The sequence below is a fragment of the Chrysochloris asiatica genome, unplaced genomic scaffold, assembly GCF_000296735.1.
Source record: "Chrysochloris asiatica unplaced genomic scaffold, ChrAsi1.0 scaffold00013, whole genome shotgun sequence".
NCBI lineage: Eukaryota > Metazoa > Chordata > Mammalia > Afrosoricida > Chrysochloridae > Chrysochloris > Chrysochloris asiatica.
The window spans coordinates 1,385,847-1,404,314 of NW_006408531.1; the positions used below are offsets into that span (position 1 = coordinate 1,385,847).

General features: G+C 40.7%; 1 protein-coding gene across 1 annotated transcript in view; it reads right to left on the reverse strand.

Annotated features, from left to right (window-relative positions):
• The window catches only part of UTRN (utrophin), a 574,637-nt gene that overhangs the window by 161,169 nt on the left and 395,000 nt on the right, over positions 1-18,468 (reverse strand). The window contains 1 exon segment of the mRNA XM_006834702.1: positions 6,234-6,363. Within this exon segment, the coding sequence (XP_006834765.1) occupies positions 6,234-6,363 (130 nt within the window).

Below are 18,468 nucleotides of genomic sequence, written 5' to 3' on the forward strand. Positions count from 1 at the left end.
AGAGGACTGGAGTGGAGAGTGAAGCATCCAGCTGATATGAAGTGAGGGGAGAGGCACAAGAACACCCATACTTGCAGATGGTACCCACTTGATCTGGCTTCGATGGCTGAATGATCAGAACTTGACTACAAGAAAGAAGAGGGACAAAAAAAAAGGTTAACCTGCTACAATTTGATGAACTTTGCTTATACTTATGGATGTAGTAGCTCAAAAAAGGGAACACATTTTTACAGCAAGGATCATTCCCACCCTCTCGGTACACCGGCTTGACAAGGATAGGTAAATAGACATTGGCTACCCCAGATGAGGGGGGCCTATAAAGGCAAGAAGTGACTGGCTTACAAGCCTTCAAGAGGGTACCTAGTTCCAGACGGGGCAGGGGAAGGTAGAATCACCAATGAATGATTTCTAATCTGTTAGGACCAGGCTGGTGAAAGGAAATGGGGATACGACTCTTGTGGTCAATAGTGAATAATTGCCATCAGGACTGACTGTGAAGGTCAGAAATGTAGAGGTAGATATTTTTTCACAAAAGGAGGAGAGTGACTGATTTGCAGACCAGGAGTGGAGGTCCCTGGGACCAGCAAGTGAGAAGAACGGAGAGCAGGACCCTACCCAGAGAGGCAGTGACACCAGGGATGGAAACAGAGAAGATGACGTGGACAGATGGAATAGGGACACTGGACTCAGGGTAGGAGAAGAGTTGTGTGCTGACAGCTGGGGGTGGGCCTGTGTGGTGTATTTGGTTATTTGATAATGCATTTGATGATGCATCGAAGGGATTATAATCATTGCAACAAAATGATAGGATGAGTGTAAAGCTGATGTTCTCCCATGTACACCTCACAATAAAAACTTAAAAAAAAAAAGTTTTACTATTATAAAGGAGCATAACAAATAAACAAAAAACATTTCCTTGACTTCCCAGAAAGTACTGAGGAAGAGACAAGAAAAGCTGACTAAAGGGTGGATACGGTGAGATGAACAATCAAACTTATTTTTCTTCCAACCTTAAATAAAACAAAGCTGTAAGAGCACCTGCTTTCCTGCTGTATGAAGTCTGAAATGTTTGATTTTCTAGGTCCTCTTACAGCTCATCCTTCATTGTCTCTCACCCAGGCTATCTACTGACTTACCCCAAAACTCAGTCACTCTCCTCCTCAGGGCTAAGACTGTACTGCTAATGGTCCTATTCTCCCATGTGATTACTCCTCTTCATTGAACCTATGTGGCACTGTAGGATAATGCCCTGGACCACAGGTCCATTTGAACTGCAAGGTTGGCAGTTCAAATTTACCAGCTGCTCCACGGAAACCCTATACAGGGTTGCTATGAGTCGGAACCACCTAGACAGCACTTAACAACAACAATCACTTCATACCATTTCTACTCTAACTTAAAATCTTTCTACCCTTGAAATGCCAAAGCCACTTAGAACCTTTAACCTTTAGGATATACAGTGTTATATTGTTGGCTTTTTCACCCAAATGCATTCGGTTTTTTCCCCCCAATTAAATGGAAATCTTGTCAGCATTAATGTGTCTTATGTTCTTTGTCCTGACAGTCTTCCACCCATGCACCCATTCCCTCAACAACTACACAGTAAGTGGCTGCTAGATGTTACAAAAAACAACAGTGAATTGAAAACAAAACCTTATGTTCATGGGGTTGACATTCTGATGGATCAATAGGTAATGCAGAGGTAAGACACATAGCATGGTGGATAATAAATGCAAAGGAAACAGGAAGTGGGGAATGATGGGAAGAGGCCTTTGGACAAGGCTAACTGAGAGATGATGTTTAGATAAAAACCTATAGACAGGGAGAGAGAAGCCATGCAGATATTTGGAGGAAGAGAATTCTAGACAGAGGGGCGAACAAGTACCAAGGCCTGTATATGAGATCATGGTTGACATATGCAAGAGAAAACAAGAATGCCTGTGTGGCAGCAGCAGAGTGAATGTGAGGAAGAGTAGTAGGAGGTGGGATCAGAGACATAGGAAGATAGAGAGCCTTAAACTCAGTATGAGGAATCTGACCTTCACTGAGTGGGAGGAAAAGTCCTAGGAGGTTTGGAACAGAGAAGTGACATAAGACTTCCATTTTGAAATAGTCACTATGACAGCTATGTTGGCAGTCTCTCATGAGATTGGGCAAGTACAGTGCAAAGAGATCAGCAGAAGGCATCTGCAACAACTCACATGAGAAGTAGCTGTGGCTTAGGTGACGGGTGCTGGTGGAAGTGATGATAAATGGTCACATTACTGATCTATTTCAAATGTAGGGATGACAGGATTTACTGATAGAATTGGGCAATAAAAGACAAAAGGAGCCAACAGTGGCTTCAAGGATTTTGACTTGAGCAACCAGATTGAGTTACATGAAGCAAGATATAAAGGCTTACAGGAAAAGTGCTGAACTCAGACTGTTTAGCAGCTGTGTGCATTGACAGTTTGCACAATTCCGAGATTCCTTGAAATGAAGTAGGAGTGTACGCTGAAAAGCCAGAAAGGTCTTTAAATGTCGGCTAATTTCTTTTTCAGTAAGCAACCTGTGTGCATGTCAATGAAATCAATACAATCTATTAATGCAATCTAATCCAATTCTCTGACATCAACTAAATTGAAGGTGTTGCATTTCCATTTCAATCCATCCAATTCTGTTCTTAGCTGCACATGCAGCACATCTTCCTCTGACCCTAACCACCCAGAGCTAGATCAGATCTTACAAGTAGAAGGGCAATCATCCAGACTGCCAAGTCAACCCAAGACCTCTAATGACGGTTGTAAGCTCCAGGATCCCCAAGGCCCCGCACTTCTGACGTACTGTCTTCAAATACTCCCTCCAACTCAAAAACTCCCTAGAATGACTCACAGGACTCTTGGAAAGCTCTAGAAACATGATTACAGCTTTACTATGGCAAAAGGGGTACAAACAAAGAGACATTTATAGTGAGGGCTAAGCAGGTTCCCTACGCGAGGTTTCTACAATCAAAGATGGAACAAACTACCCTTCTCTTTAACCAAACAGGAAATCCATGAAGCTTCTCTGTGCAGAGCCTTTACTGGGGCCTCATTACCTGACTGACTGAATCAGCTGGGGTCAACTGATACCACAGGTGGTCTTTATGGTCCATCTAGCCACCATCTTCACTAGCATAACCTGTTTGTTGTTGTTGTCAGGTGCCATCGAGTTGGAATCGACTCGACTCATAGCGACCCCATGCACAGCAGAAGGAAACAATGTCCGATCCTGGGTCAACCTGACTACTGCTGCCACACTTGATGCCATCAATGATGCCACCTGGCCGATCCATCTCATGGGGGGTTCTTCCTCTTTTTCTCTGACCCTCCATCTTACCCAGCATGACAACCTTCTCCAGCTACTGTTCCCTCCAGACAATATGTCCAAAGTATGAGAGACGAAGTTTAGCCATCTTGGCCTCCAAGGAGCATAATCTGTTAGGTTAGTTGTATTCTGGGACCTCCTCAAAGGCACTTCAATCACTGGGGAAATCCCTAGGTTGTAAAGATTATTTCTTAAGAAATAAGGACAAAACCAAAATTCTTTAGGTCAAGTTAACCTTGGAGTCAGTGAATGTATTTGGTCAGAGGAGAACATGGTAAAATTAGCTCATCAGAAAACAGACAAAAGTGGAGGAGACAGAATAATGAAATGAGACAAAACCTACCAAAAGCTGTTGTTGTTTAGGTGTCACTGAGTCACTACAGATGCATAGCGACCCTATGCACTACAGAATGAAACACTGCCCGGTCCTGATCCTCACAATTATTGGCACACTTGAGCCCATTTATGCCGCCATTTTGCCAATCCATCTCGCTGGGGGTCTTCCAAAGCTAACTTTACTGAAAGCTAGCCATAAATCTACTCCGAAAACCCTGGGAATCTGGAATTCAGTACTTCTGTGAATGTTGTGTGTGTATATAAGAGAAACAGAGAACTCAGAATAAAACTTAAAAGAAATGGCAATTATGAGTGATTTTCAGTAAGTTGAAGTGATGAAAAGTGGAAGACTCAACAATGACTTGGTTTCTCAGTTGTTAAGTGCCATTCAGCTGGTTCCGACTCATAGCAACCCTGTATATGGTTTCCAAGAAGCAGCTGGTAGATTTTAACCGACAACCTTATGGCTAGCAGTCCACAACTACAGCACCACACCAGGGCTACAATTTCTCTGTAGGGTGACTTAGAAGACATGTAGACCAGGAGGAGTACATTGTCAATTTCATGATGCAGTGGAAATAAACCCAAAATTTAGAGAGCCATCTACAAGAGTTCCTATCTTTAGATCTAGATCCCAGTATCTCTAGATCCCAGTAGGGTAACTGAACACCATACACAGAAAAGAGAAAGCAAAGAATGGAAAGATGTTATACAAGATTGTTACTGTTCTTACGTTATGTGTGCCTTGTCAAGAAAATCATGGCCTTCACGAGAAATATTTTCGGGCTAAAGAAGACCTCCTCAGAAAAAGGTTCAGTAGGAAAATTGCTATCTGTCCAAATATCTGATCCAGTTCCAGTTCTAGTTCTAAATCTAGTCAAACAGTTCCCAAAGATAACTCCCTTACAAGTAATCCGTTACACTGTTGGACACAGCAAGGGGCAGCCTTTTACCTGCATAAAAAATGTGAAATGAATGATGGAAACAATTTTGAATGACATGTTTATTTTTTGAAATGCAACAGAGTGATTTTGTTGTCAACAGTGAAAAATCACAATAAAAGAAAAAATAGACTCCCCAAATTCACTGCAAAATAGCCCTTAAATTTACTATGATATGTAAGGCTGTTTGCTAGCAAGATAAAGTTTCCATTTTAAACCAAAGCATGTAAATGATATTAGTTTTACATTTAATTTAAATCTTGCTTGGTTATAAACAAAAGGCTCTTTGATGACTTATTTTAAAAAGTGCTCTTGACTCAACTTCTAATTTACAAAGGCAGACAAACTGGAAAAGTAAACAGCAGACGATTCCCTGAAACCACCCCTCTGAGACAGTTTTCCAGTCTATCTGAGAATCTGGAACTCAGCTTAGTCCAAGACCACCCACCATCTAGTGAATGATCAGTGACACACAAAATAATGCTTTAAAACCATCAGTATGAGACCCAAGGGCAACGATTTCTCAAAAGCCAAGGTGAGATGACAAGAGGGCAGGAAAACTAACAACAAAACAAACAAACTGAACACAATCAAAGACAATGTTGACACATTGTGATAAATGTAGTTAATGACACAAAGATTTGGTGGAAAATGTCAAATGGGAATCTAACTAGCTATGTAAACTTCCACCAAAAATTTACTCAATAAAACATTATTTCTTAAATAGTGATCTTGCAAAAGCAAAAGTTAAAAACTTACTTCAAGATTTTTAAACATTTTATGCTTTATTTTTATAGTTTAATACTATTCTTCTATACTTACAATTATTTATGTACTGTGTTCAAAAATAAGAAATGCAAATTTTTAAAAGAATTTTTTTATATTTACAGTATGCTTTCTATCCACATCCATTTCTTCTCCAGTTAACTTCATTTTAAAAAAGTGAAACTGAAGTAGACAAAAATTTTATTTTTAAAATATAAAAACTTAATATATTTGTTAAATAATGACATGTATGATAAAGTAATACTTAGAAAATAATTTTAAATCTCAGATTCTGAAATGCTGTAAAGAATCTTTCTTTTTGGTCCTGGTATAACGCTGTAGGATAAGAACTGGACCACAAGGCTGGCTTGAACCTCAAGGACAGCGGCTCAAACTCACTACTCGTTCTTGAGACACTCTATACAGGGTCGCTATGAGTTGGACACGACTTGACGGCACTTAACAATGACAACAGAAACATGCATTTTTTATGACGTACCAAAGTGTGGCACTGTAGGATAAGCACTGGAGTGTTAACCGCATGATCAGCAGTTCAAACCCACTAGTTGCTCCCTGGAAACCCTATATAGAGTCACCAGGGGTCAGAACTGACTTGATGACACTTTAACAACAGCAACAACAAAGAAGGGGGTTATGTGTTGGGTGCTAACCACAAGGTCAGTAGATGGAACCCACGAACCACTCTATGGTAAAAAAACCAGATACAGAACAGGATCTCTATGAGTCGGAACCGACTCCATCGTACACTACTACTACCACCACCATCACCATCATCATCACCACCACCACCACCACCACCACCACCGAAGAAGCCAGTCTTACCTGTTTTTGATTGTAGGTTTCTTCGTGGTTCTTCAGGGGCCTCAATTGGCTGATCAGCAAGGAACACTCGAGCTTGGTCTACAGCATTCAGGACAGAATACTCTTTCTCCTTTAATTCACGCCTCAGTGCCTTCGCAAAGAGAAGCAAAAGTTGAGTTGGCAACCTAAGATGCTCACCAAATAATGGAACATCTTCAATTATATCATCTCTGACCACACTTACAAAAGGAATGAATAGTAACCAGCACGTAAGCTCAGTTATGAATGAAAATGCAAATTTTAGAGATAAAAATAGTAAGCTTATAAAAAAGGATCATTCGTATAGAATTTAAATGTGAAAAAAATAAATATCCTTAACATATTTACTTTTGGGAATTTATTGAAGTATATTTGAACTTACACTGAATATACTTTAGGGTTTTCACTACTGTTAGAATGCTAAAAATAATAGTCTGTTCTCAGATACCTTTTTCTTATAAACTGATTGACAAAAAAATTACATCCAATGGTACAGAAGAAGGCAATTTCACAAGTGATAATAGGATCTTCTGAAGTGTTTTACATTCTTTAGAGTACATTAAGGGAAAAAAGAAAGAAAGAAACAAATTAAAGTACATGAAATCAAAACTAATCCAAAGCGAACACATAAAAGCAATCTCCAATCATTTTAAAATACGTTCCATGTCTCACGCTGATGCAATTACTGATTTTCCCTTTTGAGGGTTTCATGAAAATATATGAATCTCAGAGCTCTGTGTCTTTGCCACCTTTGTTCTTTTAAGGAGGGTTAAGTTTTTGCTTCTAGAACTTTTGTGATTAAGACTTTAATTTACCAAGGTTGAAAAACAACAAACTCATTCAGTGACTGTTACAAGGTAAGAGTAAATGAAGATTTTCCTCAACTACTATTGTAATGCTTTAGTTAAACCAAAATTGCTAAGTTTATTAGCCTCTTAAAATTATACATATAAAAACCTACTAACTCTAATATTCACTCCCTGTAGTTCCTAAGCAATGCATTACAAAGACTCTGTTTATATTTTCTAAAATACTGCACAGACGTCCTGGTGTGATGCCGTAGGATAAGCACTCGACTTCAAGGTTGGTTTGAATCACAAAGTTGGGGGTTCAAACTCACCAGCTGCTCCTCAGAAACCCTATATAGGGCTGCTATGAGTTGTAACCAATCACAGCATTTAACAGCAACAATGGAGTCCTCGTGTGACACTGTAGGGTAAGCACTAGACCACAAGGTCACTTTGAAGTGCAATGTCAGTGGTTCAGATTCACCAGCAGCTTCTCAGGGTCACTATGCGTCAGAACTGACTTGATGGCACTCAACAGCAACAAATGGTTAACATGCTCGACTGCTAACCCAAAGATTAGGCACCCTTTGGTGCCTCAGAATAAAGACCTGGTGATCTTCTGAAAAATCCAGCCTGAGGAGCACAGTTTTATTCTGACACACATGAAGTCACCATGAGTTTAAGTCAATTCTACAGCAAATGTTTTTTTGGTTTTATGGTGCTAAGCACAATAAAACACAAATGTCATTGTTGGTAAGTGCTGACAAGTAGGGTTTCAAAGGAGCAGCTGGTGAGCTTGAACCACCGACACTGCAGTTCAAATGGCTTTGCAGTCTGGCGCATTAACCAACAGTGCCACACCAGGACTCTACAACACAAAAAGTGATGTTGAAACAGCCCAGCATGAATGGGGAGAATGAACAGAGTGGCAGAGAGTAATGAAAGGAAGAACAGAACGTTGCGGCATTGTGTTGTGTTGGGATAGTCGCTGACATGACTTATACTGACTTATAAATGATGTGCAACTACTTTAAGAAAATTTAAAGTTAAAAGAATAAAAATGAACAAAATAATACCAATTCACCTTGATGTTAAGTATTTAAATTGTGATAGGGTATGGAATGAAATAAAACTTCCTCTAAAGTCCAGATACATTTATGGGTCTTTGCAAGCATGCATAAGAAGCACTGGTGGCACAGTGGAATAAGCACTGGACTGTTAACCAGAAGGTAGCAGCCACTCTAAGGGGGAACCATGAGACAACCTACTTCTGAAAAGATTCACCGCCTCAGGAACCCTATGAAGTGTTTCCATTCTGTTCTCAAGGACCGCGATGAGTAGGAAACCACTCAAAGGCATTGGGATTGCAAGCATGCGTATTGCCAAAGGCGGTAAAACAGGCACAAGTCAGCACAATTTCCAGACTCAGCAATACTCCCACCATATCTGTTTAAGAAGGATAGCTTTTGGGTGCAGGGAGTGTAAATTAATGGGAGGGAACTAGGACAGAAATAAGGCGAAGTCTGACACAATGTGAAGATGTAATCCGCATCACCAATCTTCATCCCTGAAACCGTGCAATGGGAGCAGGTTTTGTTGTGGACATTTTTGAAAAACCAAAGGCAAAAGAAAAAAATGCAGCTTTGGAAGAAACCTCAGGGTGCTACATTCTAGGGAAACAAAACTATTTTCTGGCATTGAAAGCTTCTAATATTTGGAAATAGTAGACACACACAAGAAAAATGGGGGAATACATTTTTCATCTAGAAATACATATACAGCTTTACAAGTTTTGTGGCAATTCTTTTAACTTAGATAGTTGTTAAAACAAGAAAAACCAGAGTAATAAAAATACTCCTAGTGTTTACTTTAAAACCATCTGAAAATGTCAGAGTAATACAAAAAGTCAGGTTGTTTAAAAGATAATAGGGTTTAATAGTGTGTAAGGTAATAGAATTTTTTTTTTATTTTAATTTTAATGATTAGTGAGATATATCACGAAAACCTAAATCTAACCAGTCAATATGGGCGAAGAAAAGGTTCTTACAGTGTTGTACAGAGGCTATGTTAGATTTCTTCTTTTTGAAAGAAAACTACCAGGAATGTACCTACTAAAGGAATGCTGCTGGAGAGAGTGGGAAGGAGCTAAATGAAGACCACATTCTAGTTTACTAACTAGGATGCAGAATCCACAGATTACTATGTAGACTCAGCACAAACCAGGAAAGGATTTGGAAGGAGTTTTAAAACCGAATCAAGGAGGCAGAACACAAAGGAATGTGGCTCAGAGATGGCAGAGACCAAGTAGCCCTGGTCCTCAGAGCAGGAAGGGCTAACATTTCACAGAAGGTGAATTCACATCTTCCGGAGAAAGAGAAGAACAGGATTCATACAACTTAAGTGTCATCTTAATGCCACTTGTAGAATTTTAAAATCTAAATTTACCTTTGTCTGCAGAAAGGATACACATGAGGATATAGAAATAACCGATCCATTTTCTTGATGGCTGAAATTTTACCAATTTTGGTTAGTAATAATGATAACATTGGGAAGTGCAGTGGCTCTGTAGGATAAGCATCAGACTGCAAACCACAAAGTCAAAAGTGGAAGCCTAACAGCGGCTCCATGGTAGAAACGTGAGGCTTTCCGCTCCCGCAAAGATTTACAGCCTCCGAAACCCAATGCAGGGTCACTATTGAGTTGGAACTGACTCCACGGTACTTAACAATAATGGTAATAATACGTCGTGGTGTGACACTGGACTGCTAATGACAAGATCAGCAGTTCAAACCTACCAGCCACTCCTCTGAAACCCAAAATGATCAAGGCAAAGGAAGACACTGGGAGCAGAACAAGAGTTAAAAGGCAACGTCAATACTATTACCTACCCAACTGTACCATACAAATAGTCTATGAGTGTATACATAGATAGACACAAAAGGACTAACGGGACACCCACACACAGATATGTGTGTGTGTGTGTGTGTGTGTGTGTGTGTATGCTTGACAGAGGATATTTTTTTAAATCTATATTTACATGTGCAGCAAATACATCCATGCAAATAGTAAAGCATGTAGGGGACAAAGTTATGAAAACATCTCTACCATAACCAAACTCTTTTGAGTTTGGTTACTGTCTCTAGGGGCTCAAGACCTTAGTCTCAGGGGACATCAAGATGATATGGCATACCACAGTCCACAAAGACCATGCTCTACATCCTACTTTAGTGAGCAGTAATTGAGAGTCTTATAAAATTATGTATCATACTGAGTGGGATAGAAAGGAATTTCAGGAAACATGATTACAGAAATCTTGTAAGCCTGTCTTCAGCCTATAATGGATTGGAATACCTAAAAGGGGTTCTAGAATTTTCCCAGTGAAATAGGCTTCTTGAGGAGCCCTTGTTAGTGTATAGGATGTTAGGTAGGATCCTGAGTCCAATCCAGAACCTTCTGAGGTGGGACATTCCCACTTGAAAGGCCATGCAGACCAGCCTGGAGTGGTCAGAGAAACAGAAGATACTTCCTGAAAGAAATACTGGCAGGAAAAAACAAAATCAAAAATAAAAATGGCAGTCTGTTTGGCTATTACAAGAATAAGCAGGCTGTTCGCTGGGGAACCATCAAAGCAAGCAACCAAGTCCCTTCAATACAAACCCCCTCCCAAGACTGAAACTCAAAGGGAACACACAAGCAGGCATGTAAGCGAGATGGTGACCACGTTGATCTACATGGGAGTAGAAGTGGGGAAAGTCAGTAATGAAAAAATAGGCTGAGTTTGACTACATTTAATAGACTCCTGTTGACCTCAAAATGAGAGAGAGAAGAGGAAGGGCTGGTTGGCCCAAAGCTTGCAAAGACTTGGAACTCCTGAGCCCACGGACACTGACCTAGCCACAGAGGACTAGAGCAAAGAGTGAACTGTCCAGCTGATATGAATGAAGTCCTTGATAATGTCAATCTTTTCTCCATTGATAAGAATGTTGTTTATTGGTCCAGTGGTGAGGATTTTTGTTTTCTTTACGTTGAGATGTAATCCATACTGAAGGCTGTGATCTTTGATCTTCATCAGTAAACATGTTAAGTCCTCTTCACTTTCAGCAAGCAAGGTTGTATCATCTACATATTGCCAGTTGCTAATGAGTCTTCCTCCAATCCTGATGCCACATTTTTCTTCATATCACACAGCTTTTCGGATTATTTGCTCAGCATACAGTTTTATTAAGACATTGGCTACCTAAAATTTGGGGAGGGAGGCTATAAAGGCAGGAAGTGGTTGGCTTACAGTTTTTCAAGAGGGAGTTTAGTTTCAGAGTGTGTGGGGGTAGGCAGAATCCCCACTGAATAATTTTCATCTAATTTAGATAGGTCTGGTGAAAGGAGATGGGGATAAGACTCTTATGATTTAATAGTGAGTAGTTATCCTGACTAACTGTGATTGTCACAACTGTAAAAGTAGAAATTTTGTAACAGAAAGGGGGAAGTAGCTAATTCAACATTGTAGTAACAGAGGACCCTAAGGCTATCAAGAGAGAAGAGCATAGGTGGAATGTGGGACCCTATCCAGAGAAGCACAGACACCAGAGATGGTTACAGAGATGAGGACGTGGAGAGAGGGAGCAGCTGAGGACTCTGGACTCACGGAAAAAGAAAGGCTGTGAGCTGGCGGCCAGGCAGCAGGCTTGCAGAATGTGCCCTTTCGTTGTTTAAATTATTATATATTGCTGAGTGTTTTTGTGTACATCCCAAAACAAACAAACAAAACCCCCAGAGGGAATAGAAGCAAATACTGTTGAATGATGATGCATTATTGAGAGAATTGTAATTACTGCAATGAAACAAAATACGGTACTATGAGTACAAAATCAATGTTCTCCCATGTAAACACTCAATTCACAATAAAAGCTTTCAAAAAAAGATTGTGTGCCATCATTCATCTAAGGGGTCTCTTCTGACTTAGAACAAAGAAGTGTGAATAAAACTAAGGGTGGAAGGAAACAATTAGTCTAAACTCCAGCCTCTAACATCCTCAGACCACAAGAACTGGGTGGCGCCTGGCTACCATTGCTCTGCCAGGGAGCGCAGTAGGAGGTCCTGGATAGAGTGGAAGAAAAATGTGGAACAAAACTGAAAATCATCAAAGATTTTATTTTAAGATTTTTAAAGATTTTTTTTCTACATCAGCTTACTGGTGTAGAGAGACTGGTGGAACCCCAGAAACCACAGCCTTTAGGCACCCTTCAAAAGCCGGGAACTTAATTCATCCCCCTTGGCACAACTTTTAGCCAAAGAACAGAGAGGCCAACAAGCTGAACACCACCACCAGGGAGGTACACAGCCATTAGAAGCACCAACCAAATAAGATCAAAGGGGTACCATTTGCCCAGGGCCAAAGCTCAGAAGGCAGGAAAGGATGGGAAAGAAGGATGAGGAAAATGATAAACACAGGTAAGAGAGCTGTTTCATTTTGGGGATTACAATCACTGTCACAAACCAAAGTGTGTATTAATTATTGAATGGACAACCAATTTGTTCCATAAAATTCTACCCAAATCACAGTAAAAAGTTTAAACAAAACTACAAAGAGTACTCAGGTGGAAACTGCAACCAAGGTCACAGAATATTCTGTGTATGGACTACTAATTGGGAAAACGACTTTACTATTTAAACTTTTCACCTACAGCACTATAAAATGCTTTAAAAAAAAGAGATAGATACCACCCTATGTAACTTCCCTATTAGATGATCCCCAGGACACTTACCCTCTGCCATTTTGTTGGATTGCGGTGGTTTGTGTAGTGCTGTGGTTAGGTGTCCCCAGGATACCTCACCCCTTACCTGTGTGTCAGGCTGTAGTCGTTTGTGTGTTGTGGTGGTTTGTGATTGCTGTGGTTAGGTGTCCCCAGGATACCTCACCCCTTACCTGTGTGTCAGGCTGTAGTCGTTTGTGTGTTGTGGTGGTTTGTGTATTGCTATGATTAGATGGTCCCCAGGATACCTCACCCCTTGCCTGTGTGTCAGGCTGTAGTCACTTGTATGTTGCTGTGAAGCTGGAAACTATGTCATAATCATTGCTAGTGGCAGCAACAGTCCAGAAATTAAATGGTAAATTGCATTTGTCAAATCTGCTGCAAAAGATCTCTTTAAAGTATTAAACAGTAAAGATGTCACTTTCAGGACAAAGGTGCATCTAACCCAAGCCATCATTTTTTCTCTCCCCTCATATGCATTTGAAAGTTGTACAGTACACAAGGAAGACAGTAGAAGAATCCTTTGCATTATGGTGTTGCCTAAGAATATTGAAAACATCATGGACTACCTTAAGAAAAAACAAATTTATCATGGAAAAAGGACAGCCAGAAAGCTCCTTAGAAGCCAGGATGGCAAGACTTCTACTTTTGTACTTTAGGCATATTGTCATGGAGGTACCAGTCCTCGGAGAAGGACGTCAATGTTGGTAAAGTGGAGCATCCATGGAAAGAAGAAGACCGTCAATAAGATGGAATCACACAGTGACAACAACAATGGGCTCAAACATGGCAACATTTGTGAGGAGGACACAAGACCAGGTATTGTTTCGTTCAATTGTGCATAGGGTCGCTGTGAGTCAGCACCTAACAGCAGGACATCTTAAATATTAAGATGCGCAGGAAGTGAAAAAACACTGTCAGTAATTTGGTCTTGCTCCTCGTTCCAGTGTGAATAACAAGATATCTCTTTCAGATGAAGCTTCTTTATCATTATACTGATCCTGGGTGGTGGTAGCAACCCTGTACAGGGTTTCCGAGGCTGTAAATCTTTACAGGAGCAGAAAGCCTCATCTTTCTCCCATGGAACAGCTGGTAGTTTCAAACTGCCACCTTGAGGTTAGCAGCGCAATTCCTAACCACTATGCTACGAAATGTTTCCTGGTGGAGATTAATGCCCAAACTGTGTCTTGTGGGGAGAGAAGGGTACTCCAAACAGGAAACACATTAGAGGCAAAAGCACTGGAGAAAGAGTGTGCCCTCTCAGGAAACCACAGCTTAGACGAGAGAGAACAGAAGAACACCAGCAGAGGAGGAAAAGTGAAGCACAGGTCAGATCCCAAAGATGTCTTAAACTCTTCAGACTTAACCACAGCAGGTCATAGGAAGCCACTGAAGAGTCAGACAGAGATGGGGGAGTGTATGTTTATTACAGTTTCATTGTCAGGTCTCCTAGATTCATAATAGACAAGTCTGGCCTGATCCACTACCATTAGGACTAGAGAATCTTCAATTTTTAAACTGTTTGACTATATTAAATTCCAGTACTTTGTTTATTAAAAATCCTCTATGAATAGGGTGCTGGCTGGGGAATGTCTCATGAATTCCTTTGCTGTGCCAACTTAGGAAAAGACACAGGGCAAGTTGAGTAGCAGGAAGCATGCCAAGCAAGTTAAAATGTAGGCATCTGGCCCTAACACCAACTCATTACCCAAATATCCTAAGAAGAGCAAGCAACTAATAAAATATCTGTTCATACTCTACTTTGCAAATTTGATTTTATTATTCAATTTGTCCTATCTCAATTATCTTTAATTGCACGTCAGAAATAGATTTAACTTTCAACAGTATTATGTCTATAATCATTTCACAACCCTTTACCTCTCAGTTAGACATAAAAGAAATCTAGCATTTCTGGATTGGTGGATAACCACCTGGTGAACAGTAATTATAAGATAATTAAACTCCAGCAGAGCTGTTTACTATACAGAGCTACAAAGTGGCACTTAGCTTTAGGTTTTGATATCACATGACTTACATATGGGCAGCTTTAAATGAGCATAATATAATCTAATTGGAATTTTTCTATTTTAATCATGTTATATTTTCATTCAAAACAATTCTGTTCCAAGACATTAACAAGTATTGGCAAGGATGTGAAGAAGCTGGAACCCTCATATATTGCAGGTGGGAATGTAAGAGTATGCAGCCATTTTGGGAAACACTTTGTTGTTTGCTGCTGAGCGGCCTAGTCGGTTCCAACTCATAGCGACAATGTACAGGACTTCTGAGGCAGTAAATCTTTACAGGAACACAAAGCCTCATTGTTCTCCTGCAAATTGCCGATACACTCAGACTGCTGACTTTGTGCTTAGCAGCTTGTCACATACCTACTACAATATAGTGGTTGTGGTTGTATGCTGTGGAGTCCGTTCCAACTCATAGTGACCCTGTATAGCATTTCCAAGGCTGTAAATCTTTACTGGAGCAAAAAGCCTCATCTTTCTCCCACGGAATGGCTGGTAGTTTCGAACTGCTAACCTTGAGGTTAGCAACCCGTCTAGTGTGGTGATGCTGGGTAACCAAAACGCTATCAGAGCACCTTGTTGTTGTTGTTGTTGTTGTTGTTGTTGTTGTTAAGTGTTGTCAAGGCGGTTCTGTCCCATAGCAACCCTGTATAGGGTTTCAAGGAGCGGCTGGTGAGCTTGAACTGCTGACCTTGTGGTTCAAACTCACTTTGCAGTCCAGCGCATTAACCCACAGCGCCACACCAGGGCTCCACCATACTTTGTAAGATTCCAAAATATGGCAGAGCAAAAGTTAACAAGTCCCCAAGAGCTAATTATCCTTAAACTTAAAAGAATCAACAGTTTCTATTTAGTTTAAGATAACTTGAACTATCTAATTTTGCAAATGATCAGTAGTAGTTTTTGAAGTAAATTTAGTATTTTCCTATAACCTAACTATAAGCTAGTATGTTTAGCTTAAGAGAAAATCAATTTATTAATTACTGGAAATGTTCTTTTCTCCTCCTATATAAACAAGTAAACTGTTGAATTGAAAGAGGTGATAGGGGCTCACTCTTTCTCCTCTTCTACTTTCTACAAAGGAGCCCTGGTAGCTAGGTTGTTAAGCACAAGGTCAACAGTTCACATCTACCAATCACTCTGCAGCAGAAAAAGGAAGCTTTCTGCTGCCATAAACCATATACAGGGTCATTGTAAGTTGGAACTGACTTGAGGGCCACACAACTGCCACCATGACTACTTTCTACATCATAAGCCTTGAGGTAACCCAGAGGGCATAGCTTCAAAACTACTGCCAGTCATTAGAAGTAAACGTTCTGGCAAATCCATCTAAAAATTACTGGTTTAAAACAGCATCAATTTATTTCTCATGATTCTGTGGGTTGGAAAACGAATCAACTCTTCTGTTAGTACTGCCTGGGATTGCTCACACGCTGTATTCCTATGTGATTTGAATGGGACTGCAGGTCTAAGATGGCCTCACCCACATGTCCAGCAATTACTGTGAGTCATTGATTTGGGCACTTTGATTTTTCTCTTTGTGGTCTCCCAATGCCCAGGAGGCTAGACTACGGGATTCTTCAAAATATGGTGAACACTACTGATAGTGTTCTGAATGGGCCAGGAGATAATTTCACAGTTTGTTGAGACATGGGTTCTAGAACAGCTCTGACCAACAGAACTTTCTGCAATGATGGAAATGTCCTATCCAATATTCTAACCAATATGATGAAGCACTAGCAATAGGTGGCTACCGAACACTTGAAATGTGGCTAATGCAAGTGAAGAACTGAATGTCAAACTACCTAATTTTAACTGACTGAAATTGAAATGCGACTAGTCATATGCAGGGGGCCTGGTATGGTAATGTGGGATAAGTCCCGGACTGCTCACTACAAGGTCAGTGATTCAAGTTCACCAACCACTGCTCCTCAGAACCCCAATACAGGGTTGCTAGGAGTCAGAACTGACTCCACGATACTTAACAACAGTCATATGCGGCTAGAGGCTACAATACTGGACAGTAAAGCTCTAGACTTTGTACATTGCTCCTGCTAACATCTACTGTTCAAAGCAGGTCATCGGGACAGCACAGATTCAAGACTGGAGAAATATAAAATATACATCATCTCTTGATGTGAGGAGCAGCAATGAATCTCTGACAAGGGCCTTGGGTATAGAGAGGTGTCATTCCTGGTGTGGGGCTAACTGGACTGCTAACTGGACTACTTAGTCACAAGGCTGGCATTTCAAACCCACCAGCCATTCCTCAGAAATCCTATCCAGGCTTGCTATGAGTCAGTACCAACTGGGTGGCACTTAACAACAAAAACACTCCTCATTATAATGATCTACCAAACAATGGAAGGGGCAAAGGAAAGTTGGGGATGGAGCTGGTAGTATGTATATAAAGTGGTTGCTTTGCGTTGGAACCGACTCAATGGCATAGCCATTTTACACGCAACCGAACTAAAGAGTGCCCAGTCCTGCACCATACCCACAATCACTGCTAGACCTGACTCACGGCTGCTGCCACTGTGCCAATCCATCTCATTGGGGTCTTCCTCCCTTGCTGACCCTCCACTTTAACAAGCATGACATCCTTATCCAGAGACGTCCCTCCTGATAATATGTCTGAAGTATGAGAGATGACGTCTCTTCATCCAAGCCTCCAAAGAGCATTCCAACAGAGTTGTTTGTTCTTCTGGCAGTCCATAGTATTTTCAATATTCTTCTCCAACACCGTAACTCAAATGTATCAGTTCTTCTGTGGTTGTCCTTATTCAGTGTTCAACTGTCACATGAATACGAAGCTATCGAAAAAAATCAACTGTTGAGTCAGTCTCACCTTGGTCCTCAAACTGATATCTTTGCTCCTGAACACTTTAAAGAGGACTTAAGCAGCAGATTTGCCTAATGCAATATGTCATATGATTTGACTGCTGCTTCCATGCATGTTGATAGTGGAGCCCATAAAATGAAGTCTTCAACAACTTCAGTCTTTTCTCCATTTATCATGATGTTATTTATTGGTCCAGCGGTGAGGATTTTTGTTTTCCCTACACTGAGGTGCAACCCACACTGAAGGCTGTCGTCTTGGACTTCATAAGTATTTTAAGTCCTCTTCACTTTCAGCAAGCAAAGTTGTATCATCTGCGTATCATAAGTTGTTAATGAGTCTTCTTCCAATCCGGATGCCATGTTCTTCATCAAATAAACCAGTTTCTTGGATCATTTGCTCAGCATACTGACTGAATAAGTATGGTGAAAGAATACAACCCTGGCATACACCTTTCCTGATTTTAAGCCATTCAGTGTCCCCTTGTTTTGTTCAAATGACTGCTCCTTGATCTACACACAGGTTCCTCATGAGCATGATTTGTCTTCCGGAATACTGAAAGAGCAAATCTAGGCAGTCAAAAGTTCAGAGGAAGCTGGGGCAGGATCATTCTCAGCAGTTCAAAAAGCAGCAGGTAGGTGTTGTCAGAGCTGAGTGAGCAAAGGATGGGGGTGACTGCTTCTCTAAAAACCACTTAGGTCACACAAATGAGGAGGGGTCAGAGTCTCTGTGGTGACAGGAAAGGCACCTAGTAACCACCCACTTCTTCATAGGCAGACATCTAGCTACTTCAGGGGACTCAAGATTTGGCCTTTG